This window comes from Urocitellus parryii, unplaced genomic scaffold, assembly GCF_045843805.1.
Source record: "Urocitellus parryii isolate mUroPar1 unplaced genomic scaffold, mUroPar1.hap1 Scaffold_37, whole genome shotgun sequence".
NCBI lineage: Eukaryota > Metazoa > Chordata > Mammalia > Rodentia > Sciuridae > Urocitellus > Urocitellus parryii.
The window spans coordinates 8002839-8028665 of NW_027553327.1; the positions used below are offsets into that span (position 1 = coordinate 8002839).

Here is a 25827-nt window from a genome sequence, read left to right on the forward strand (position 1 = left end):
TATTGCATTGAAAAATTTTCCCTCAGTCCCTTTCAAAGAATTATGTGTGTATGTCTGTCTTGTTTTCGTGTACAGTATAGTTGCTGTTCCCTGATGGTAATTGAAATACGTTTAAATTGTGCTTTAAATAACAAAAAAAAAATTAAAAATAAATTTCAGTGTTCAGGCTGATGCTGTTAGGCTGGAATAAAGACTTGAAATGCTGTGGTGGTTTTAAACTTGCCAACACTGTGTCATCTTTATTTTTGATAGTCATTTGATTTTTTTTTCCTTTGGTACTGGGAATTGAACCCAAGGGTGCTTAACTACTAAGCCACATCCCCAGCCCTTTGAAATTTTTTTTCTTTTTTTTTAAATAATTTTTTTAGTTATAGGTGGGCACAATATATTTATTTTATTATTTTATTTTTATATGGTGCTGAGGATTGAACCCAGTGTCTCACGCATGTTAGGTGAATGCTCCACCACTGAGCCACAACTGCAGCCCCAATTTTTTTTCTTTTGAGACAAGTTCTCACTAGGATGCTTACAGCTTTGATAAGTTGCTGAGGCTGACTTTGAACCTGCGATCAGCCTCAGCTACTAGGATTATAGGCATGTACCACCACACCTGTGATAGTCATTTTATTTTTTTTAAATTATTTGTCCTGAACTTCTCAGAAGATGATATACAGTCAGTCAAAAAAATATATGAAAAAGTGTTCATCAACACTAGCAATTAGAGAAATACAAATCAAAACTACTCTATGATTTCATCTCACTCCAGTGAGAATGGCATCTATTATGAATACAAACAACAAGTGTTGGTGAGGATGTGGGGAAAAGGGAACACTCATACACTGCTGGTGGGACTGCAAATTGGTGCAGCCAATAAGGAAAGCAAGTATGGAGATTTCTTAGAAAATTGGGAATGGAACCACCATTTGACCCAGCTATCCCTCTCCTCGTTCTATACCCAGAAGACTTAAAAACAGCATAATACAGGAATGCGGCCACTCAATGTTTATAGCAGCACAATTCACAATAGCTAAACTGTGGAAACCACCTAGATGCCCTTCAACAGATGAATGGATTAAAAATGTGGCATATATACACAATGGAATGTTACTCAGCAATAAAAGAGAATAAAATCATGACATTGGAGGTAAATGGATAGAGTTAGAGAAGATAATGCTGAGTGAAGTTAGCCAATCCCCAAAAGCAAATGTTGAATGTTTTCTCTGATATAAAGAGGCTGATTCATAGGTAGGGAAGGAGAGCGTGAGAGGAATAGACAAACTCTAGATAGGGCAGTGGGGTGGGAAGGGAAGGGAGGGGAGGGGGCATAGGGTTAGAAATGATGGTGGAATGTTATGGACATTATTATCCAAAGTACACGTATGAAGACATGAATTGGTATGAATATACTTTTTATATAACCAGAGATACGAAAAATTGTGCTCTGTATGTGTAATAAGAATTGTAATGCATTTCGCTGTCATATATAAATAAATTTTTAAAAAATTTATTCTAATTAGTTACACATGACAGTAGACTGCATTTTGACAGGGGCTGGGGCTGTGGCTCAGTGGTAGAGTGCTTACCTAGCATGCATGAGGCACTGGTTTTCATCAGCACCACAAAATAAAATGAAATATTGTGTCCATCTAAAAACTAAAAAGTAATTTTTTTTTAAAAAAAAGAATGTATTTTGATACATCATACATAAATGGAGTATAACTTCTTGTTTTCTGGTTGTAGATGATGTAGAGTTTCACCGTTCATGTAGTCATATGTGCACATAGGGTTATAATGTCCGATTCATTTTACTGTTCTTCCTACCTCCATCCCCCCTCCCTTCCTTTTACTCCCCTCTATCTAATCCAGAGCGCTTCTAGTCTTCCTAGCCACCCCACTCCCACTTGCTATGAATTAGCATTCACATATCAGAGAAAATATTCCGCTTTGGTTTTTCGAGATTGGCTTATTTTGCTTAGCATCATATTCTCCAGCTCTGTCCAGTTATCAGCAATGCCATAATTTTATTCTTTTTTAAAGCTGATTAATATTTCATTGTGTGTATATATATGTGTATATATATATATATATATACACACACACACATGTATGTGTGTATATATATATATATATACACACACACAATGAAATTTAAATGTATATATTTTTATATAGATATATAAATATATATATATATATATATATATATACACTCATATACACATATGCGTGTGTGTGTATATATATATATATATATATATATATATATATATACATATACATATATATATATACATACATACACCAATCACATTTTCTTTGTCCTTTCATCTGTTGAAGGGCACCAAGGTTGGTTCCATAGTTTAGCTATTGTGAATTGAATTGCTATCACCATTGATGTGGCTGTATCATTATAGAACTTAGTCCTTTGGTATAAACTGAGGAGAGGGATAACTATGTAAAATGGTGGTATCACTACAGATTTTCTGAGGAATCTCCATGCTGTTTTCCAGAGTGGTAACAACAATTAGTAATTTGATGTTGATTGCATCAAGAACAAAACTCCCTGCTGGGCAAAGTGGTCATGCCTGTAACCCCAGTAACTCTAGAGCCTGGGACAGGAGAATTGCCTCATCAGACTTGAGGACAAAATTATTTTAACATGAACAAGAACAATATTAGAAAATTATAATCCTTATTATACGCCCCTTTTTTTTTTAGTTTGAAGTATTGGAATTGAACTCAGGGGTGATGTACCACTAAACTATACCCCCAGCCCTCTATTTTTCACTTTGTCACTGAGGTTGCTCAGGCTGGCCTCAAATTTGCCTTCCTCCTGACTCAGCCTCCCAAATAGAGTCTCTGGGGTGACAGGCATGGCAAGTCGTCTTCACGTCTGGCTCAGCTCTACTTCGCCACGAACACTGTGACCCCTGTGCAGAAATGCCCTCGGCTTGTTTCTCCAGATAAATGTTGAGGATCTTGAGGATGACCCGGTGGTGAACGGAGAGAAGTCTGGTTGTGTGTTAACAGATGCTGCAGTGTCAGGGAACAAAGGAAGGATTCAGCGTGGAAACCCAGAGACCAAGCGGGAAGGAAATGTGGCCAAGGCTGCACCCCCGGAGCAGGTATGGGGACCCCATGGTAACAAGGAGGCTGGCATGTCAGGGAAGGGCTGTGGCATCCTGCCACGTGCCACCTGTTTTGGCTTTTTCTTGGAGGTATAATTTTCTGAATTTGCTTTGGCTGATTCCGTGGGAACCCTGATGAAGTTTGTGCTAAAGTCCTTGAGATCAGTGGCAGCCCCAGGGGTACTGCATGCAGGTCCCTGCCCTGCCTGCTGCCCACTGTGCTCCAGGCAGCTCTGTGCCTTCTGGGAGCAACCACTTCTGGTGAAGCGTCCCTGAGGAGCTTCTCGCTGCCCAGAGGAGCTGGCCCAGTCAGGGGCAGGTGGGCGCCCCAGGCAGCCTGGACCAGCTCTGCAGCAGGGCAGGGTGGGAAAGAGAGGCCACACTGACAGCAGAGGGTATGGGCAGGGTCCTGCTGTAGAAGGATGTGAGGGGGGGCTGCAGGAGCCCCAAGTGGTGCTGGCTTGCTGCTTTGGTTCTCAGTTTTTAAGATTTAGCTTCTCTCTCCATTGATTAAAACATCTTATTTTTATTAGTCTAATGCAAGTGGAAAACTCCGGAAGAAGAAAAGGAAGCAGAAAAATAAGAAAAACATTACAGGAGAAGCCTCGGTATGCGACCAGACTTGACTGGCCCCTGCCCAATCCCTCCGTGCCCCTTGGGCCGTGTCCCTCTCGGTGGTGCTGGGAGAAGACCATTTTATTTGATGTCTTCATTTTTTCCTGTCAGGAGTATAACTATCTAAGAGGTCAAGGGCAAAGAAGAGTCACCTACAGTTTTGCTTGTGATTTGCCCCTTTGTTCCTTGGTTGTCATGGCCTACTCCTAGTTTCCGTGTCCCAGCTGCCCTCTGCAGGGAGAGTCCCTTCCCAGCCCTGCTCCCTGTTGCTGTTCACCCAGCCTTCATCCTGCCAGTGCATGAGGGGTGCTGGGTGTGGAAGCCCACAGACCAGATCCCCCTCAGTCAGCACATTTCCGTTCTTGCCTTGACCCTCCTTGTCTCATTGTTTGTCCTGAAGAGAAGTGGTAGCTTTGTTGCTGTTCAGTTGGAGTCACAGGTCCCAGTTCCATTCACCTGAGGATGTGAGCTCACCTGTGAGACATGAAGTGTGGCTCTCTGGCCCAATGGTTCCCAGGGCCTTCTGGATTAGTGATGGTTCTGAGCTTCCTCCTATAATACATCTCTAGATCATCTTTTAGAAAGTACATACCAAATAACTTTTCAAAGTAACTCCTTGTTATTGGTTGTCACAGCACTTGGAGTGAAGCCAGTGTGGCGATTAACAGTTCCTTATGGGCTTTTAGGAAAGTGGGTTGGAGGATATTGACTGCATCTTTGAGAGGATTGAGGATGGCAGTGGGCTCAGCCGCCTGAGTCCCCCACCACTGAGCTCCAGGAAGCATGTCCTGTATGTGGAGCACAGGTATGGCCTTGGCCTCTGATTTTGACGGGGAGGAGTGATTTAGAAAGAGGACAGTTTGCTGTCTTTATTTATTTAGAAGTGTTAAGAGTTCATTATTAAACATTTAGGAAGTAGAAAAAAGGAGAAAGAAGTAAGGAAAAGACATCTGTGTTTCAAAGGACTTTTTTTTTTGGTACTGAGGATTGAATCCAGGGGTGCTTTACCATTGAGCCATATCCCCAGCCCTTTTTATTTTTCTGAGGCAGGATCTCACCAAGTTGCTTAGGGCCTCACTAAATTGCCTAGGCGGTCCTCAAATTTTCGATCTTCCTGGATGCTAGGATTATACCCGAGCATCACTGCACCTGGTTCCTTTTTATTTTTGATTTTGAGACTGGGTATTGTTAGCTTGTTTAGGGCTTGCTAAGTAGCTGAGACCAGCCTCTAACAAGGAGTCCTCCTGCCTTGGCCTCTGAGTAGACACGGGTGTGGCACCATCATGCCCAGCTCAGGACTTCCAAACAGCTTGCCTTTGTATGTCTCATGAGGCGTTTTGAGCTGTACCAGTGTAGTGTCACCCTTGGACGATCACCCATCTCTTGGTCTGGTGGATGCTTAATGAAACCTGATCTTTGCCAGCTTTGGCAAGCAATCTGCCTGTATCGTTGAGGCCCTCCACTCTGCGTCAGGGTGCATGCTCCCTGTACGAAGCCTGGCAGATGAACACTGGACCCGCAGGGGAGACCTACCCCAGGTTCTCTCCTAGCAGTGACCCACTGCATCCCTTGGGTGCCCCATGGGGCCAGTAGTGGTCAGGTCCTATTGCAGGTGGCAGATTTAAAGAAAGCAGGCCTAGAAATCACCTTTCAAGCCCCAAGTCATTGTTCTTTGGCTGGACTCTTACTTAGCTTTCTGCAATTTCGAGTCATTGTAGGAAAGCCTGACTTAATATTTCTTCCTCACATTTCCCACATTCTAGACACTTGAATCCAGACACAGAACTGAAACGGTATTTTGGTGCTCAAGTGGTCCTGGGGGATCAAAGGTAAGGCCTACAGTAGCTGCATTCTCAAGCTGTTTTTACCTGCTTTCATTTCTTATGGGTGGGGGAGCCATTGGAAACCCTGGGGGAGAGGACTGAAAGCCACACTGGACAGATGGAGCCTTCCAGGGCCTGAGCGGGTCGCTGAGACGCCAGGAGGCCAGGCTGTTTCACACCTTCTCAACTGTGCACTCCATATTTTAAAAAGGTCCTACAAGCTGTTAAACTTTGAATCCTGAAATTTTAGCCAGATCCATTTTGTTTCTCTACCAGCAGGAAAAATGACAAAAAGTTGGGGTTCTGAGATCAGTTTTATGTCACCTAACTCGTTCCTGGCTAGTCAGCTTCTGCAGTGTCAGCTGATGGTGAGCAGGCAGTGGAGTGTCCCTTGGCTTTTCCAGGGGAAGTCAGGGCCCATCCTGGGACTTTCTGTAGGAGGTGGGAGTTCCACTCTCCATCTCCGTACCGAAACATCCGGAAGCTTGTGTCTTTTTAAGTATGTGTTTTCTGATTATAGAGCTGAATGCTTTTTGTTAAAGCTCTGAAGCAGTGTAGAGGACACCTGTGGCCATGTCCCCCGGCCTTTCTGCACGCCTCTTGAGGAAGCTGTGCTGGCTTTGGCATGTCGAAGTCCCAGGTGTCTTCTGTGCCTGATGCACAGGGTTCTTTGTTAGGCCAAGGATAGGCGTGTCCACACCTTGGCTGCAGGCCCCCTGCATCCATGCAGCCCTCCGAGAAGTGGCCCACTGTGGGTTTCCTCGAGTACCTGCGCCTTGCCCAGCTGCCCTCCCAGGAACGGTGCCGCCGAGGCCCACCTGCACTCAGTCGTCCTCAGCTACATCCGCGACCACACAGTGCCTTGAAACTGTGTGAGGTGTGCACGTGGTGCCCTTGTCTGACTGGTGTCTGTTGGGTCATGAGTGGGCCAAGGATTGTTTTCAGACTTCGTTTGTTCCCACTTTCCTTGTGTTTAACAGTTTTTGCCTTGTATTTTTGTTTTTAAGTGTTTGAGGACTCATGGGTTTCTGACTTCTGTGTGTTTTGGGTTATTTGTGAAAAGCACTTACATGAGCCACTACCTGCGCTGCTCAGGCCGAGTTCTGCTGCTCAGCCCAGCTCTGTCTGCCTGCCCCTGTGTTACATTTTTGCATCATCTTATTTTTGTAAATTATAGTTATTATCAGTCATTAGTTAATAATTACATTTGTTTTTTAGTTTTTGTGGTGCTAGAGAGTGAACCCACAGCCACACACCTCCGAGCCACACACCTCTTAGCTGCCCCCTGCACATATTTCAGTTTTATGTATCTATTTTTGAGGTGAGGCCCTCCGTGCTTCCCAGGCTGGTCGCACACTCATGAGTCTGCATGGGCCTCCCCCTCAGCCTCCCAGGCAGCCAGGACCACAGGTCTGTAACCAGGTCAGCTCACTACCTTTATAGTAGCACACTTTTTTGTTGTTTGTTTCTTCAAAAATTTAAGTCCTACTGAAGTATGTCCAGTGAAAAGCTGTGGTTCCCTCCTTCTTGGTCCCCCACCCTTGTCCTGTTGTTCAGAGACCAAACCTTAGCTCCTTTCTGTTCCTCCTTCCTGGTGACCATTCAGGGTTTCCATATAGCTGTGCACTGATCTTTGGGGGGAATCTGACTTCCTCCTGAGACAGATGGGGTCTGCTCCCTTCCCCCTGTCTGTGCTGTCTCTACACCCCCTGTGTTGCGACCCTTAAGGTGCTCCTCCTGACCCTCCCTCCAGCACCCGTCAGGGCTGCCCCCTCCCCTAGACTTCTGGCTGGCAGCTCACCTCAGACAGACCTGGCGGTGCCCAGGATGCTGTAGACTTCCAGGCACCTGTGGTTTCCTTTCCACTGCTTGCTGCGTGTGCAGAGTTGTGCCATGTTGTGCCTCTCAGCCTCTGGCCATGCTTTTCTTTTTGTGTATTTGTTCTTCTCACACAGTTTTCATGTCTCTTTTTGAGAAAAGAAAGATGCTGTTTTGTCCTGTTCCGGGTAGTCCAGCTCCTTATTCCTTGTTTTGTTTTAGTGAAATAGGGCACTGTTGAAAAGCCTAGAGATTGGTCTACACACATCCACATCCCATCACTAAGCTCAGGGTGCAGCCCTTCCAGGCCTGGCTAAGATGCCACCTGGCAAGGGAGCCAGACCCCCTAACAGCAGCTAAGAACTCTTGCCCAAAGGGGGCCTGGTACCCTCAACTTGTCGCTCACACAAGAGTCGCAGGGAGCTGGGTGCCTGAGGACCCTCAACACTCTGCTCTCGGTCTTCTTCCTTGCAGAAATATGCCAATTTCCTCCTCAGTTCTCCTCATTGTTTCCATGTTTTCCTTTTCAAAGATTGGAGTCATATTGCTGGGGTGTGGGTCACAGGTCCACTTCCCTAATTTGCCTCTGGCCATGGCCAGGCATTCCTCCTGTGCAGCCTGTCCCACAGGAAGCAGCTCGTTTGCTCAGGGAATTTCAGTGGCCCTAAGCTCCTGCTCTGCACCATGTTCTAGGGTTTCACTTTTGTTTCCTTTTTGTCCCTCTTGCCTTCATGCTGGACTGTTGGCCTCCCTGTTCCCCTGGACCTGATGGTAGCTGCTTGCACAGGTCGCAGCTGGGGTCCCCTCTTCACGCAGCAGTGCTTTGCTCTCCCTCCCTGTGTGCCCCCTGCCCACCGCTCTGCCTCCAGGGAGAGCTGGAGGGATTGGGTGGCCAGCCTGGCCCCTGGCCCGTGGAGGTAAAGCTGTGCCTGTCTCCTCCTCCCCAGGCCGCGACAGAGGCAGCGTGTATACCCCAAGTGCACGTGGCTGACGACTCCCAAGAGCACCTGGCCACGGTACAGCAAGCCAGGTGAGTCTGTCACTCCTGCAGCAGGGGGCTGGCACGCTGGCCTCAGTGCCTTCTGGGTGGGCCTTGCAGCACCATGTGCAGCTGTGTGTGAGGTATGGTGTTCCTGAGGGTGCAGCAGCTTGTATGTCCCCAGCTGGCCTGGCCTGTGCAGAAGCTCTCAACTTCCTTGCCGTCTGCCTCGTCCTCTGGGTGCCATGCTACAGGAAGCAGCTGAACAGAGGCTTGCATTTTTAAGTGTTTTTTTTGTGTGTGTGCTGGCACTGAGCCCGAGCCCTCCAAGCCACACATGCCAGGCTGGGCTCTGCTGCTGAGCTGCATCCTCAGCCCTTGAGTTTGTTTTCACATTATGATAATTTGGGGGCTGGGGTTGTAGCTCAGTGGTAGAGCACTTGCCTAGCATGTATGAGGCCTTGGGTTCGATTCCTAACACCACATAAAACTAAATAAGCAATATAAATGTATTGTGTCCATCTACAACTAAAAATATTTTAAAAAATCAATAATGTAAGATAGTTTTATGTTTAAAGAAAACAGCCATGCAGAAGGTGCAGGGTAGGAAGTGAATGCCCTCTCTGGGCATCGGCTGCATAGCATAGAGAAGCATCCAGACAGCCCTCTGCAGGTTGATGTGGCACATACTGTAGAAGAGGTCATGGGTGTGTGGAGGACATGTGTGGAGGGTGGTAACCAACGCACCTCACCTGGTGTGCCTGTGGGGTTGGGGATTCTAGAAGAATCCCCTTGGACTCCCAGTGAGGGTCGCCTGGGAGTTCGGGACCTGTGCTTGTAGGATCAACCCTGATGCCTCTCATGTATCTTCTGTTCCCACCAGGCCTCTTGCCCTTCTAGCAAAGGAACCCGAACATGGTAGAGATAGGGGCTCATTGTCTCAATCTGCAGGACTTGGACCTTGGGCCGGGCTCTCAGGAGGGAGTAGCTCAGGGGAAGCCCATGAGAACCACTGGCCATTTAGCGGTTGTCTTAGCAGACTTGAGTTTTTCAGGTTAACCAGAGGAAATGGTCCCTCCACACAGTCACACAAAAGGAGCAGAACCGTATTTGGTCAGGGGTTACACGTTGCCAAGGCCTCTGACCTGGCCCTGTGCCCACTGCAAGCCTCCTGCCCCAGCCCCTCACAGCCACCCTGGCTGCTGGTCCCAACCAGACGTGATCGGGCACCCAGATGGACCTCCATACTCCCATCCCTGAGGTTTGTTGTCCTGGGCCACTTCGGCTCCATCCTTTCCTGGAGCTCATCTGAATTCTATAGAGAAGTGAGTCTTTGTGGAAAGCAGACGGAGGCCAGCTCCTTGGACAGCCCAAGCAAGCAGTGGGAAGCAGGCCCAGGTGTTCTGAGAGAGTCCTCGGATGTCAGCCTCTGGCCCAGAGGCAGCCCAGCCCCAGGCCTGGGTGACCTGTGAGACCCCTCAGATCGAGTGGGTTGGTATCACAGAGTCCTTTCTGAGAACAGCACAAGGGAGACTGTTGGGGCTACTGTGCTCTGTAGAGGCGCCATGTCCTGGCCTCCAGCACACCCTCTCTGTGCACTCTCACCTGCCAGGTCTGTCTATGCGGCCGTTGGAGTCGAAAAAAGGCCTTTCTTTCTTTGCGTTTGAACACAGTGAGGAGTACCAGCAGGCACAGCACAAGTTCCTGGTGGCCGTGGAGTCCATGGAGCCAAACAACATTGTGGTGTGTGGGCCCCGCAGCTGCCAGTGGGTGGAGGGCGAGTGCCTGGGCAGCTGCTCCCCTGGCAGTGGGGCCCCCGGAACCAAGGAGCACTGTGGAGACTTGGCACTCAGGAGACTTGGCACTCAGGTGCTGTCCTGCTGGGAGCTGCGTGTAGTGGCACTATGGTCCTTCCCAGGTGCTTCCTCTGTCTTGGGCCTCACTGGGGAGGCAGGGGGAGCATGTAGATCCTGCTGGCCCCATGTCCCCCACGTAGGGGGGGTGGGAACCTGCTTGCTTTCAGTCCTCTGTCCTGAGATCTGGGAGCCAAGACAGCCCCACTGGGCAGGCAGTGTCTCCAGTTCCCACCTGGAGCCAGGTCCAGGCCTTGGCTGGGTAATAGCAGTGCACACCTGGAGTCCAAAGGGAATTTCGTCTGTCACCTGGTGATCATGTCTCCTGGTGTGCACAGGTCTGGTGGACTGCAGGGGTGTCCTGTGGGTCCCTGCCTGTGACCTTCCTCCAGAGCTGCCCTTCTTTTCTGGTAGGTTCTGCTCCAGACAAGCCCCTACCATGTGGACTCACTCCTGCAGCTCAGTGATGCCTGCCGGTTTCAAGAGGATCAGGAGATGGCACGAGACCTCATAGGTAAGACCCAGTAGGCAGTGCAGCCTGCCTGTTCTCGCCACTAGAGCAGATGCAGGTGGCAGGACGTTGTCATGTAGTACTTTGTGGAAGGTGTGTCATGCCTGGTTTAGTGTGTCCCGGAACTGGGCAGCCATCACTGCAGTCCATTCCAGGAAAACAGCCTGCCATCTTCTATCTTCCCCAGGCCCCAGAACCCCTGACTTCTGGTCAGACTCTCCATGGCCCTACCTGTGTGGGGAGCCATTCAGTGGAAGCACTGTGCGTGGTCTCTGCCCATGGTTGTGTGCCCCATGTGTGGTGTGACCCAGGTTTGCGTGTGCTCTTGGATGGGTAGTACTCCCCCTTTGGACAGATGTGGTTGGCGAATCCGTCATCAGTTGGTGGTTCTGGTTGATCTTCCGTGTCTGCGCGCACGCTGGTGTGGGTGTCTGGGCCGTGTTTGTATCACCTGAGGACTGGGCATGAACAGGACATGTGGCAGTTGCACCCCATGGTGTCGAGGGCGTTTTTCATTCAGGCTCACAAGTTCTGTGGCTGCAATTAATGCCGTGGCACCAGGGAAACCTAGGAGGTCCCATTGCAGGGTCCCAATTCTGTGACCCCTTCTTTCCAGTGCTTCGCTTGTTTGGGGTCTTGGGAGTTGCAGGCGCCTACTGTGGCTGACTCCTGCCTCTGTATTGCTGCCCACAGAGCGAGCGCTGTACAGCATGGAGTGTGCCTTCCACCCCCTGTTCAGTCTCACCAGTGGGACACACCAGCTGGACTACTGCAGACCCGAGAACAGGTGAGCTGCCTCTCCTGAGGGCAGCCCTCCCTGTGGGCCTGGGATACTTCTGCAGGCCTCACAGGCCTGTGTCTTGATTCTTAAATCAGTGATGCTTAAGTCAGATTCAGCCTGACAGAGCAGACCTGGGTCTATGCTCTGCTTTATGACATTTCTGTGCTGACCACCTCTGGCATCAGCCCCGAGGCAAGCCTGTATGACCGCAGCAGTCTCCCTGCTGTCCTGTGTGAATTCTTTCTGCTCTGGGCAGCGCTGCTTGGCTGTGGCATGGCCCCCACCTTATGGCCACCATGCCCTGTCTCAGTGCAGCAACTTGGCTGCACCGGGCACTCTGTCTAGACTTTCTCCACTGGTTTCTTTTTCTAGTAAACTCTCAGTTCTAAAAATAAGTCACACAGCTTTATGTACCCAACAGTAGCGCCATTGAAATTTGAGGGTAAATTAAGATCATAATTATAACCGTTTTTAGCTCATTTGCCTTGAATAACAAGTAGCAAACCAAAAGCAAGATGATGATTTCAAAAAGCTTGGTTTTCAGGAAGCTGAGGCTGTAGCTCAGTGGCAGAGCTCTTGCCTAGCACATGAGAAGCACTGGTTTGATCTTCAGCAGCACCACATAAAAATAAATAAAATAAAAAATATTCTGTCCATCTACAACAACAACAAAATTGTTTTAAACCCTTTTTTTAAATATTTATTTTTTAGGTGTAGATGGACACAACACAGGGCCTTTTTTTTAATGTGGTGCTGAGGATCGAACCCGGGTCCCGCCTGTGCTAGGTGAGCGCTCTACAGCTGAGCCACAATCTCAGCCCCAACAACAAAAATTTTTAAAAAACTTTCAGTACATTGGTGTGTGTTCAGCTCTTCAGGCACACACAAAGCTTCTCCCCAGACACAAAATGCATTCGCAGACTCGTATGAGGACCTGGACACTGGCATGGAGCCAGGTGGCCCTCAGAGGCTGCTCTGCTGTTTGCTTCCACTTGAACTCACATGGACCTTTTTGGATGTAGGAGCTTCTACCTGGCCCTCTACAAGCAGATGAGCTTCCTGGAGAAGCGTGGCTGCCCGCGCACCGCACTGGAGTTCTGCAAGCTCATCCTGAGGTGAGTGTCCACCAGGGATCCACTCCTGCCAGTCCTCACGGCAGGGGCTTCTGGGCTGCAGAGACTCTGGGCCCTGACATTTTCCTTGCTCTCTTTGTTCTTCCCTCACTGTGTTGCCTGCGAAGCCTTGAGCCAGGCGAGGACTCGCTGTGCATGCTGCTGCTTGTCGACCACCTGGCCTTGCGGGCCCGGAACTATGAGTACTTGATCCGACTCTTCCAGGAGTGGGAGGTAGGTGTGCGCTTGCAGTGTGACTAGTAGCCATAGTGAGGCCATGAAGCAGAGCCAGGGTGGGTTCCAGGGACATCCTGCCCTTTAGTCTCCCTCATCTCTGCTGTTGAGCAGAATCAGGTCTTCCCAGAGGGAAGCAGCCTTGCATCAGAACCCCAAGATGAGCACACAACTGCACCAAGTGTGCGTGTAGAGATGGTGCTTAGTAATGGACAGTCAGGCAGACCACAGAGCTGGGCATGCTAGGCACAGAAAGGGACAGCCACTCAGTGAGGGAGGTTGTGATGCAGGGCTGACAGGGACCCTAGGTCCCGAGTGTGGGGACGACAGTCTGGGTAGTCACGATTGGTTACATGTTCCAGGTCAGAGTTGCACATAAATGCTACCTGCCATCCTGGGGCCCCAGACCCAGGAGAGTGGGGTTTGTCTTGGGCTTAACTGAGTGCTAGAGAGCATGCACTATCTTGCTACAGGTGGGGTGTGCACACAAGTCGAAGCAGCAGTGTAGGTGTGTTGGGTCAGGCTCCACGTGTGAAGATCAGTCTCACCTCTCGCTTTAGTGTAGCAGCTGCAAACTGAGTGGGACAAACAGCTGAACAGAGCTTGTCCAGAGGGGGCTCAGGCCTAGGAGGGGCGGAGAGGGAGGCACCTCTACTTGTTCTACTTTTCTGCTTGAACCTTTCACAGTACATATTTTTCGTGAATAAAGAAAAACATTTTTCATAAAAAATAAGTAATGGAAAACAGGTAAATCATTTAAAATCACATAACTCTTTATACAGTTGGCCAAGAAGTCTCACTTCCAGGGATCTAGTTTACATAGATTCCAGGAGCTCAGGAGAATGGCTATAAGAAACCCACGGGGTCCCCAGAACCAGCCACAGAGGAATGTTTGTGGTGGTTTATAAGATTACAGAACTCTGTGGAGACGAGCATTCCCTGTTAATGGAAAAGCATGGAGTAGATCATGTCTGTTACATTGCACACAGAGAAAGGCAGGGAAATGTTTGAAGAGGGTAGTGGCCCTCTAGGTGGGGGCAGTCATAGCTTGGCTGCCTTCACTCTGGACCCTGCTGTGTGGGGAGAGGGAGTCGCTCCTGTCCCCCACAGTGCTGAGCCTGAGGGGCTCAACAGAGCTCTTTTCCCACTGACGTTGCCCTTCTGCACATTGAAGACCCCCAGGTGGAGCAAGTCCTCCATCCAGGTGTGGGGGTGGCCCGCTTTGTCAGCTCACTGTGGTGCACCTGGTCCTGACAGAGGGCAGGCCCCTCACCTGGCCTCTCGCTCCCTTGTAGGCTCATCGGAACCTGTCGCAGCTCCCAAATTTTGCCTTCTCGGTTGCATTGGCATACTTCCTGTTGAGTCAGCAGACAGACCTCCCCCAGCATGAGCTCAGTTCTGCCAGAGAGAAGGCCTCCCTCTTGATCCAGCAGGCACACACCATGTTCCCTGGAGGTAGGTACCACGCTGGCCTGTGCAGTGGTTCTTCCTGAGGGTGGAGACCTGGTCCCAGCCCTGCCTTGTGCTTAAAGAAAGATGTGTTCTCCAGCCGGCCTAAAAACTGCTGATGTTGCAGTTAGCTGATTATCCACCTCAGCGGGCCAACTGCATGCCAGCCAGGTGGGAGGGGGCCTTGGGTGAGGGACAAACTGTGTGTCCACTAACTTTGCTGTTAGTTACAGGGCAGGAGAGAGATACAGGGTATGCACATTGGTGTTTAGTGTTAGGGAGAGAAACAGCAGCAGAGGGTTGAGCGGGGCCTGGACCTGATCCAGAGGCAGTGTGTGGTATGGCCCTGCATTTCCAGGGTGCCCCCCCACACACTAGGCCTCTATCTGAACCCAGGGCAGGCCCAGGGGGCTGCTGCATACTCAGGCGGTGGGTGGCGAACCTTCTCCACAAGCACACAGGAAGTGACCCTCTAGAGGAGGCCGTCCTTGCGCTTGAGGGTAGGAGTGTTTGTGACAGAGGTGTGCACACACTCGGTGACTGCCCCTCTGAGGGGAAGTCCCAGAGTCAGCACTGCTTTGTTGGCTCTGACGAAGCCATGGAGAGGCCCCAGCACTGGGTGGAAGCGAGCACAAGCAGACCCACCTGCAGTGTCCAGAGCTCCCTGTCAGGAGCAGAGCCAGCTCACCAACTCAGGGCTCAGCCCATCATCCCAGCAGCCACCTCTGTCCCTCTCGGGTTCGATGCAACTGGGAGCCCTCGATAGGCCAGCCGAGGTGGGGGACACAGGGCCACAGGGCCCACGTTGAATAACAGAGCTGCCATGGCTATCCCTCAGGAGAGACCCTACTGCGGCTTGTCCCTGGGAGGCAGTTGGTAGGCCGGCTTTCCCAGCAGCTGCCTCTGGCATGGTCTCGGCATGTGGGCAGTGTAGGGAAGCCCTGCCTACTCAGCCGGAGAGTACTGCATGGGGACAGTACTAGAGCTGGAGAGGCCCTGACCCAGAGGACTGGACACCCAGAGCCCGTGACCATGTGTTGGCCACTGTCCTTACCATGGGGCCCTGTGGGGTCACCTCCTCCAGGGCACTGGCCGACCCCACTCCCACCAGTCTGTCCTAGGGTCTGTTGCTCATGCTTGAAGGGTGATGGCAAGTCTCCCTGAGATGTGGAAGGGCACTTGGAGTACAAGGGTCTGCCTCCAGGGTGCATAGGTACCTGCTCATCCTTTGTGGACCCCCATCCTCAGCCACTCCCCCTGCAGCAGCTCAGAACGCTGGTCAGACTCAAGGACCCCGTGGCCTTGCAGCCTCTGTGACGTCACGACTCCAGTCGTGTCTGTGATCAGGGCCCACAGGGCCCCAGGTCCTTGTCCTGGCCACTGAGCACCTGAGCCTCTGCTTCCTCCTGCAGTCCTCATGCCCTTGCTCGAGTACTGCAATGTGCGGCCCGATGCCACCATCTCCAATCACCGCTTCTTTGGACCAGATGCTGAGATAAGGTAGAGCCTTGGTGCCCTGCTGGGATAACTCCTGGTGGGCATCCTCGTCGCCTCCTGGGGGCCCTCGCTTATCCTCAGGGCAGTGGAGGGGTGGCAGGTACGCTCTGCACCGCAGGGTCAGGGTGTGTGTGTGGCTCTGTCTCCTGGAAACCTGCTTCAGCCTGGTGGCAATCTCGGAGACAGGAAACCCCTGGGGATGTTGGTTACTGTCCCCTAAGGAAGGCCTGGAGTCTGTGTCCACATATGGGTCACCTTACATCTGAAGAGAAACACTGGTGGGTCAAGTAAATGGCCTCTGGCCTAAGAAATGAGGTTCACTAGATGCCTTTTGACAGGAGTGGGCAGCAGGGCTTAAGGTCAGACAGCATGACCCACAGGCACTGGCTGTGGGCAGAGGGGCTCTCGTTGCTGGTATGTTCCACGTTCTGCATTGGCACATATCACCTTTTTCATGTTTCTCATAAAAAATACAGAGGAGACAGCCAGGTGTAGTAGCACAGCCTATGATCCCAGCAACTCTGGAGGCTGAGGAGGGGGATCCAGCCTCAACAACTCAGCGAGACCCTGTCTCAAAGTAAAAAATAAAGGGGGCTGGAGTTGTGGTTCAGTGGTGGAGCACTTGCCTTTAACTTGTGAGGCACTGGGTTTGATCCTCAGTACCACATAAAAATAATAATAAAATAAAGATATTGTGTCCATTTAGAACTAAAAATATATAAGATATGAAAAATAAAAAGGCTGGGGATGTGGCTTAGTGATAGAGTACCCCTGGGCTCAATCCCCAGTACCAGAAATAAAAAGAAAACATAAATGAAAGAAAAACATGTTATGGGGGTCCACCCCAGAATCCCCGTCCCCTAGCCAGCCTTCGTCCTCTGCACTTGCTCTCTGCAGACACACATGTACACTGAGCAACTCAGTCAGCTGAGGAGCACAGACAGCACCAATTCGAAGTCGCAGACCTGTATGCCCTCCCTTCAGGAGGTGAACTGTCCATCAGTAGCTGAGAGACAGCCTCTTTTTGCTAAAGAAGGTCCTGCTAGGGGATCTGCTCACAGGCTTTGCTCCCACAGTCAGGTCCCACCCTGACCCAGGCTTTGCTCCCAAAGCCAGCGCCCATCCTACAAGCTGACCTTGCTCCCACAGCCAGCTCCCTATCCCTGACCTTGGCCTTGCTCCTACAGCCAGCCCACTGCCCTGACACTGGCCTTGCTCTACCCAGCTCCCCATCCCTGACCCTGGCCGTGCTCCACCCAACTCCCCATCTCTGACCATGGCCTTGCTCCCACAGCCAGTCCCCCATCCCTGACCCTGGCCTTATTCCCACAGCCAACACCCCATCCCTGAAACTGGCCTTGCTCCACACAGCTCCCCATCCCTGACCTTGGCCTTGCTCCACCTAGCTTGCAATCCCTGACCCAGGCCTTGTTCCCACAGCCAGCTCCCCATCCCTGACCCAGGCCTTGCTCCACACAGCTCTCCATCCCTAACCCGGGCCTTGCTCCCACAGCCAGTCCCCCATCCCTGACCCAGGCCTGGCTCCACCCAGCTCCCCATCCCTGACCCTGGCCTTGCTCCACCCAGCTCCCCATCCCTGATCCTGGCCTTATTCCCACAGCCAGCCCACCATCCCTGACCCAAGCCTTTCTCCCACAGCAAGCTCCCCATCCCTGACCCAGGCCTTGCTCCACAGCCAGCCCCCCATGCCTGACCCAGGCCTTGCTCCACAGCCAGCCCCCCATCACTGACCCAGGCTTGCTCCCACAGCCAGCTCCCCATCCCTGACCCTGGCCTTGCTCCACCCAGTTCCCCATCCCTGACCCAGGTCTTGATCCACCCAGCTCCCCATCCCTGACCTTGGCCTTGCTCCACCCAGCTCCTCATCCCTGACCCAGGCCTTGTTCCCACAGCCAGGCCCCTGCCCTGACCCTGGCCATATTCCCACAGCCAGCTCCCAATCCCTACCCTGGCCTTGCTCCACCCAGCCCCCCATCTCTGACCCAGGCCTTGTACCCCAGCCAGTCCCCAATCACTGACCCAGGCCTTGCTCCACCCAGCTCCCATCCCTGACCCAGGTATTGCTCCCACAGCCACTCCCCTGCCCTGACCATGGCCTTGCACCCACAGCCAGTACCCTATCCCTGACCCAGGACTTGCTCTACCCAGCTCCCCATCCCTGACCCAGGCATTGCTCCCACACACAGCTCCCCATCCCTGACCTTGGCCTTGCTCAACCCAGCTCCCCATCCCTGACCCTGGCCTTGCTCCCAAAACCAGTCACCCATCCCTGACCCTGGCCTTGCTCCCACAGCCAGTCCCCCATCCCTGACCCAGGCCTTGCTCCACCCAGCTCCCCATCCATGACCCTGCCCTTGCTCCACCCAGCTCCCATCACTGACCCAGGTCTTGCTCCCACAGCCAGTCCCCTACCATGACCATGGCCTACTTCCCACACCCAGCTCCCATCCCTGACCTTGGCCTTGCTCCACCCAGCCCCCCATCCCTGACCCTGGCCTTGCTCCCACAGCCAGCTCCCCATCCCTGACCTTGGCCTTGCTCCACCCAGCTCCCCATCCCTGACCATGGCCTTGCTCCACCCAGCTCCCCATCCCTGACCCAGGTCTTGCTCCCAGAGACAGCCCCCCATCCCTGACCCAGGCCTTGCTCCACCCAGCTCCCCATCCCTGACACAGGCTTGATCCCAAAGCCAGCCCCCCATCTCTGACCTTGGCCTTGCTCCACCCAGCTCCCCATCCCTGACCCAGGCATTGATCCCACAGCCAGCCCCCAATCCCTGACCCAAGCCTTGCTCCACCCAGCTCCCCATCGCTGACCCAGGCTTGCTCCCACAGCCAGCTCCCCATCCCTGACCCTGGCCTTGCTCCACCCAGCTCCCCATCCCTGACCTTGGCCTTGCTCCACCCAGCTCCCACCCCTGACCCAGGCCTTGATCCCACAGCCAGCCCCCAATCCCTGACCCAAGCCTTGTTCCCACAGCCAGTCCCCCATCCCTGACCCAGACCTTGCTCCACCCAGCTCTCCATCCCTGACCCTGGCCTTGCTCCACCCAGCTCCCCATCCCTGACCCAGGTCTTGCTCCCAGAGCCAGCCCCCCATCCCTGACCCAGGCCTTGCTCCACCCAGCTCCCCATCCCTGACCCAGGCATTGATCCCACAGCCAGCCCCCAATCCCTGACCCAAGCCTTGCTCCACCCAGCTCCCCATCGCTGACCCAGGCTTGCTCCCACAGCCAGCTCCCCATCCCTGACCCTGGCCTTGCTCCACCCAGCTCCTCATCCCTGACCTTGGCCTTGCTCCACCCAGCTCCCATCCCTGACCCAGGCCTTGATCCCACAGCCAGCCCCCAATCCCTGACCCAAGCCTTGTTCCCACAGCCAGTCCCCCATCCCTGACCCAGACCTTGCTCCACCCAGCTCTCCATCCCTGACCCTGGCCTTGCTCCCACAGCCAGTCCCCCATCCCTGACCCAGGACTTGCTCCACCCAGCTCCCCATCCCTGACACAGGCTTGATCCCAAAGCCAGCCCCCCATCTCTGACCTTGGCCTTGCTCCACCCAGCTCCCCATCCCTGACCCAGGCCTTGCTCCCACACCCAGCTCCCCATCCCTGACCTTGCCCTTGCTCCACCCAGCTCCCCATCCCTGACCCTGGCCTTGCTCCCACAGCCAGTCCCCAATCCCTGACCCTGGCCTTGCTCCCACAGCCTGTTCCCCATCCCTGACCCAGGCCTTACTCCACCCAGCTCCCCATCCCTGACCCAGGTCTTGCTCCCAGAGACAGCCCCCCATCCCTGACCCAGGCCTTACTCCACCCAGCTCCCCATCCCTGACCTTGGCCTTGCTCCACCCAGCTCCCATCCCTGACCCAGGTCTTGCTCCCACAGCCAGTTCCCTGCCATGACCATGGCCTAGTTCCCACACCCCACTCCCCATCCCTGACCTTGGCCTTGCTCCACCTAGCCCCCATCCCTGAACTTGGCCTTGCCCCCACAGCCAGCTCCCCATCCGTGACCTTGGCCTTGCTCCACCCAGCTCCCTATCCCTGACCCTGGCCTTGCTCCCAAAGCCAGTCCCCCATCCCTGACCCAGGCCTTGCTCCCCCAGCCCCCATTCCTGACCCTGGCCTTGCTCCACCCAGCTCCTCATCCCTGACCTAGGTCTTGCTCCCAGAGCCAGCCCCCCATCCCTGACCCAGGCCTTGCTCTACCGAGCTCCCCATCCCTAACACAGGCTTGCTCCCAAAGCCAGCCCCCCATCTCTGACCGTGGCCTTGCTCCACCCAGCTCCCCATCCCTGCCCCAGGTCTTGCTCCCACAGCCAGTCCCCTTCCCTGACCATGGCCTTGTTCCCACACCCAGCTCCCCATCCCTGACCTTGGCCTTGTTCCACCCAGCCCCCCATCCCTGACCCTGGCCTTGCTCCCACAGCCAGCCCCCTGCCCTGACCCAGCTGGTGAGTCTGTACCTCGGGAGGTCGCACTTCCTCTGGAAAAAGCCTGCCACCATGAGCTGGCTGGAGGAAAATGTCCGTGAGGTTCTTCAGGCAGTGGACGCTGGGGACCCCGCTGTGGAGGCTTGTGTGAACAGGTGAGATGCTGGGTATTCGTGCAGGTCAGCCCCTCCTGCCCTCTCTGGGCACCCTCTGATGTTAGATGCTGTGGGCCAGAGTGGTTTCATGTCTGCTGCCGCTGGCATAGTCCTGCTCTCCTGTGGGTGAGCTAGTAGACCCCAAGGCTGCTGCCACTGTCCAGGTGGGATTGTAGGTGTGGCATGGGTCTGCCCATATTCTGTCCTGCCTACTGCTATGCGCCTGGTTCTCACATCTGCTATAGCAGGTGCCAGGCTCACACCTGCTGGCAGAGATAGCAGCAAGCAGCATCCCTGGCCCACTCCCACCCATGGTCTGGCCTTTGGCCCTGTTAGCATTGTGGTCTGGGACTGCTGTGGCCAGGCTGGCTGGTACAGTGAGGACTCTGTGATCTGTGCTGGCCAGGAGTCTCCCCTAACTGCCCAGAGGAAGCCCTCTGCTGTGGAAGTAAAATTGAAGAAATGATGGGAGAGTGGGGGCCCTGGCACCCTGGCCCTCGCAGCCAGTATTCACTGTGCACTCATCTGTTCTCCACACTAGAGGGGATGTTTCAATGGGCAGGAGCACGTTCTGCTCCCTGTGCAACTTCTCCGCCCCACTGTGTCCAGCAGGGGCAGGCCCTATGCTGCAGCTGTAGTGACACTCGGGTTCTTCAGAGACTCACTCAGCACACCATGGACTGACTGCCTGGCCGTCTGGGGGTGAAGCTGGACATCCTTGGGAGATGGAGACCTGCCAGGGAGGAAGGGCTTAGCAGTTTTCAGGGTGGGCACTGGTTAATCTGATGCTGTTTGCCCTGGCCTCAGGCCTCAGATGCTCTACCAGCATGCACCCAGAAACATCCATCGCCATGTGATCCTCTCGGAGATCAGGGAGGCTGTTGCTGCGCTTCCCCAGGTAAGGAGGAGGGCGTGATGGTGGGCTGTGTGACTGTTCCCCTCCTGCTCCTGGTAGCCCACAGGCAGGAGGGCGGGTGAGGCCAAAGGGGGCATGAGTACCTTCCCTCAGCCTACTGGGGTGCTGGTCAATCCAGGAGCTGCTACACCCATGGTCTTGGCCCCATGTGCCTTGCTGGTGGCCAGGCCTGCATGCAACACTGCTGAGAGCAGGCTGCTGCTGTGGGGAAACCTCAAGGGCACCACAGGTGCGTAGGAAGAGGCAGGTCAGGGCGGCCAGGACAGGGGGTACCTTGGGGCCCTCGACACCACTAATTTACCTAAGCTGCTCTGCTGATCCTCAGGATAGCACTTCAAACCTCTTCTGGCCAGGAAGGCTTGTTCTGATGAGTAGTGACAGCGTGGTGCTGGCGGGAGAGGGTAGAGAGGCCGGACAGGGCTGTGCCGGCTTTGTGTGACACGTGGTTCAGCCCATGCTGTGTGGCTTGGGCACCACAGTGAGTTTGATCATGGCATGCGTGGGCACTTCCTGTGTGCTTGACCTTTCCCACCATGCCCCTGCTCAGGGTCAGAAAGCCAAGCCCATTCCCCTTCTCTGTTGAGTGACCTGCCCCAGAAGGCTCTAGCATCACCGTTTCTCCCCTTTCTAAAGGATGTGACCACACAGTCTGTGATGGGGTTTGACCCTCTGCCTCCCCTGGACAACATCTACTCCTACGTCAGACCAGAGAGGTAATGCCCTCACCCCCACTGTGCTTGTGCAGACCCAGGTTAGTGCCTCGGGGCTCCCCGGGGCTCGATGCCCACCGAAGGCAGCCCAGAAGGCCAGGGGTCAGGCACAGGGAAGAGGGAGCAGCAGTGACACTCAGGACACAGCTGCCTTTGCACATATCCACCCAACTCTGAGCGTTTCTTTCCAGATTTTGTAGCAGATACTACAAAACGCAGTGAGAAGCAGAATAAGAAGCCACTCTGCCTGTGGTCAGCTGCCGTGGTAGGAACAGATGAGAATTGTAGAACCTAGAGATAAGGGTAAGGTCCAAAGTGCACTGAGAGATACCCAGAGCAGCAGGAAGGGAGCAAGAAGGCCCATGAGGCTGGGCAAGGAGAGTGGGTTGGTGGGACAGAAAGTGACAAAGAAACACATCAGAGCCCGCCTACAGGCTGCCCCTGGAGTGTGGGCAGCTTTCAGAGCCAACAAGAGCCCTTTCACCTTTACTTCTGGTGTTAGAGCCACACCTATAATCTCAGATACTCAGGGCTGAGACCAGGAGGATCACAAGTTCAAGGCCAACAGCTTAGCAAGACCCTTTCTCAAAATCAAAAGGTCCAGGGTTTAGCTCAGTGGCAGAGCACTTGCCTAGTATGTGTGACCTGGGTTCCATCCTGGCAGGGGAAAAAATGTGCTGAGGAGCTGCTTGTCTGGGGTAAGCCCCAGAGCTGCTGGCGGCCCTCCCTTTTAAGGCAGGCTGCCTTCCAGCCCCACCTTTCCCCACCAACTTTGTAGAAGTTGTAATGAGACTGTGTGTTCACAGTGAAGCCCATTGTGTCAAGCTCCCCAGTAGCTCAGGAGGAGGTCGTTGGTCAGCGGTAGAGAGGCACCTTGCTCTGCTCTCTGCCCACATGGACTTTCTCCTCCTCAGAGCATGGGTGTGGCCCTGGCATCCAGCAGACAGTGGCCATGGCATCCCCTGCCTGTGGCTGTGTTCTCTGCTGGCCTGGTGCTGAAGGAGGTGTGCACCTGCAGCCCTTTACTGTTTTGTGGTGCTGGAGATTGAACCTGGGTGCTCTACCCCTGAGCTACAGCCCCAGCACTTTTTTAAATGTTGGGGCCATCTTGCTGATTTGCCCAGGTTGGCTTTGAACTCATGATCCACCTACCTCAGCTTCCCAAGTCGCTGGCACAGGCATGGCCACCATGCCCAGTGAGACTGCAGTTCTTCTTGGATACAAGGCCTGTGCCATGGCAGAGGACAGCCTGGGTGTGGTCATTTCACAGACTAGGCTCCTTGAAGAGCCACCTCCGGGCCCCTTCCTTTCCTTCCCAGTTGTCCTTGGGTGTCCATGGCCCCACCCCAAGCCGGACCCTGACCTGCCTTGGGAGGAGTCAAGGGGAGTCTAGCTTTGTTTTATGACTTCTCTTGACTTCCTGTTTCAGGTTAAGTCCTGTCAGCCATGGAAACACAGTTGCCCTCTTCTTCCGGTCACTGTTGCCAAATTACACTGTGGAGGTAGGTTGGGCATGTCTCAGCTTCTGTGCTGAGTGGTTCAAGCCAGTCGTCTGCATGCAGATGTCCAGCATCAGCACCATGCTGGGCAGTGCAGGAGCGGGGCCGACAGCTCCTGGGAGCTGCAGGGCTGCTTGGCCCCCTAACTCGCACTGGCCTGGGTAGACATGTGCCTTTGGTTTTTCAGAGCTTCATGTCCTCGACAGGCACCTGAGGAGGGTCCAGGTCCCGTGCTGGGGTGTAGGCCACCCCGGGCTTGATGACGCATCTCCCTGCTTGGGCCCCAGGTCCCCAGTCCCAGCACAGAGAGGCCCTGCTCAGACATGTCTCACTGCTGCAGGGGGAGAGGCCAGAGGAAGGAGTGCCTGGGGGTCTGAACCATAACCAAGGCTTGAACCGGTTGATGCTGGCCATGCGAGACATGATGGCCAACTTCCACTTCAACGACCTGGAGGCGCCGCGGGAGGACAACCCCGAGGGGGAGGGGGACTGGGACTGAGCCACTTAGGCTGCTGCACCCAGCGCTGTGCAATTATGTTCCTGATTCTGTTATGGTCTGGATTGACCAGTCCCCTGAAGTAGAAGTGCTGAATGTACCGTCTGCCGTGTCTTCTGTTCCCTGCAAACATGGATGGGTTTCTTCCCTGCTGCGGGGGCTCCTCCTCCAACACTCAACTCCACCTCAGCACTCAGGAGTCCAGAGCCAGCCCTGGCCCATGTGCAGCCCACACCAGAATCTGGAACACAGGGCTCCAGGGGGATCCCTGGTGGTGTGGGATCTCCAGGCTTGTATTGAGAAGAGATGTCTACATGGCTGGCCTTCAGGCCACAGCCCAGTTCTTTTCGAGCAGTTGGGGATAATGTGTGTGTGGGGTCCCTCAGCTGGACACTGCAGCCTCTCCAAACTTGCGAGTTTTGAACTTTCTGAGCACACATTCTACCTTGGAGCTACAGCCCCAGCCCGGTACTGTATTAGGAAACTGGAGGGCTGAGACGCAGCTGAGGGGTAGAGCACTGGGCTGGCATGTACAAGGCTCCAGACCCTATCCCCAGCACAGGAGGGAAGGAAGGCAGGAGGGAGGGGAGGAGACAGGGAGAGAAGGAAGGAAGCTTGGAAGCTTCAGGAGCAGTGTCCGGAGGTGAAGGAGAAGCCCAAAAAGCAAGTTTAGGAAGAAAGTTGTTGAGGGCAGATTGGTGGGTATAGGACAGGTTAATGGACATTTGTTCTGGGGATAACTGGGAGCTCCAATAAGACCCCCGGGTTGGCTCACAGCTGGCCACACAGCCAGGGCACACCAGAGCCTCAGAGCCATTGTGCCTAACCACTGGAGGGACAGATCATGTGACCCAAGCCAGGCATGTTGGCCACACCTGTAATCCTGTAATCCCAGCAACTCTGGAGGCTGAGGTCAGGGCTAGGGATGTAGCTCAGGGATAGCATGCTTTTCAGTCCCTAGTAACCAACAGAGGAATATCCTGTCTAGTTCTGGAAGGGTCAGGAAATTGAGGGGTTGTGTGCTGTGCCAGTTCTCTCCTGGGCCCCCTTCACAGTGCTGATCTTCTGACCCAAGAGGGGCCAGGAAGAGGCGCAGTCCCAAATTTCAATGTTGGCCTAACGGGGTTTGGTAGGGGATTGCACCCATCTCCAGGTTGGGCAGCACCCGAGCTTCCACAGTTGGGGTGGTCTGTGGGGGCAATCTACTGAGAAAGGGTTTGTTCTCTGAAAATGGCAGGCAAGCAGTGTACCCTTCCTCTTCCTGCCTTCAATCCAAATATGTGATATCTGGAGCCACAGCAGTGATCCTGCATCCAGGAGCCAGGGAACTCTGAAATGGATGGTCAGCACTCTAGCATTAAAGCAGAGAGAAGGGCCCTGGGCTCGAGAGACCGGCTCAGCTGCAGGCCTGCTTCCTGAGGCCCTGAGCCCACAGCACCTCACGGTGCACTTGGGCTTAAGCAGTGCTACAGCTGAGCACTCTTGTAGAGTTGCTCACATCTCTGAACAGCCACGAAGGCCTAGCTGCCAAGCAGGCCTGGCTCCTCTTTGGACCACTTGGTCTCAGCAGGAGGACCTGTGTGATGGGCAGGATGGCTGACCAGCTCTGGCCTTTTTCACCAAGCTAGACAAGGTGGGCACCCAGGAGCAAACCTCCCTGTCACCTTCCAGACAGGGACTTCAGAGGAGGCTGACATTGCCAAGATGTGGCCAACGCCCTTCTTGAGAAGCTGTGCTTGGGCATGAGGGTCAGGTAGTGGACCCACTTTCCCCGTGTGGGGCAGGCCTGCTGTGCAC

At 53.7% G+C, this 25827-nt stretch overlaps 1 protein-coding gene across 1 annotated transcript in view; it reads left to right on the plus strand.

Annotated features, from left to right (window-relative positions):
* Window positions 1–24033, plus strand: part of LOC144252181 (ribosome quality control complex subunit TCF25-like) — a 29355-nt gene extending 5322 nt beyond the window's left edge. Inside the window, 17 exon segments of the mRNA XM_077794681.1 lie at window positions 2964–3125; window positions 3662–3736; window positions 4430–4548; window positions 5507–5572; window positions 8332–8414; window positions 9976–10106; window positions 10631–10730; window positions 11421–11514; window positions 12531–12623; window positions 12749–12854; window positions 14150–14309; window positions 15716–15803; window positions 20251–20409; window positions 21217–21307; window positions 21959–22038; window positions 23465–23537; window positions 23875–24033. Coding sequence (XP_077650807.1) covers window positions 2964–3125; window positions 3662–3736; window positions 4430–4548; window positions 5507–5572; window positions 8332–8414; window positions 9976–10106; window positions 10631–10730; window positions 11421–11514; window positions 12531–12623; window positions 12749–12854; window positions 14150–14309; window positions 15716–15803; window positions 20251–20409; window positions 21217–21307; window positions 21959–22038; window positions 23465–23537; window positions 23875–24033 — 1839 coding nt within the window.
* The last annotated feature ends 1794 nt before the right edge of the window (window positions 24034–25827 follow it).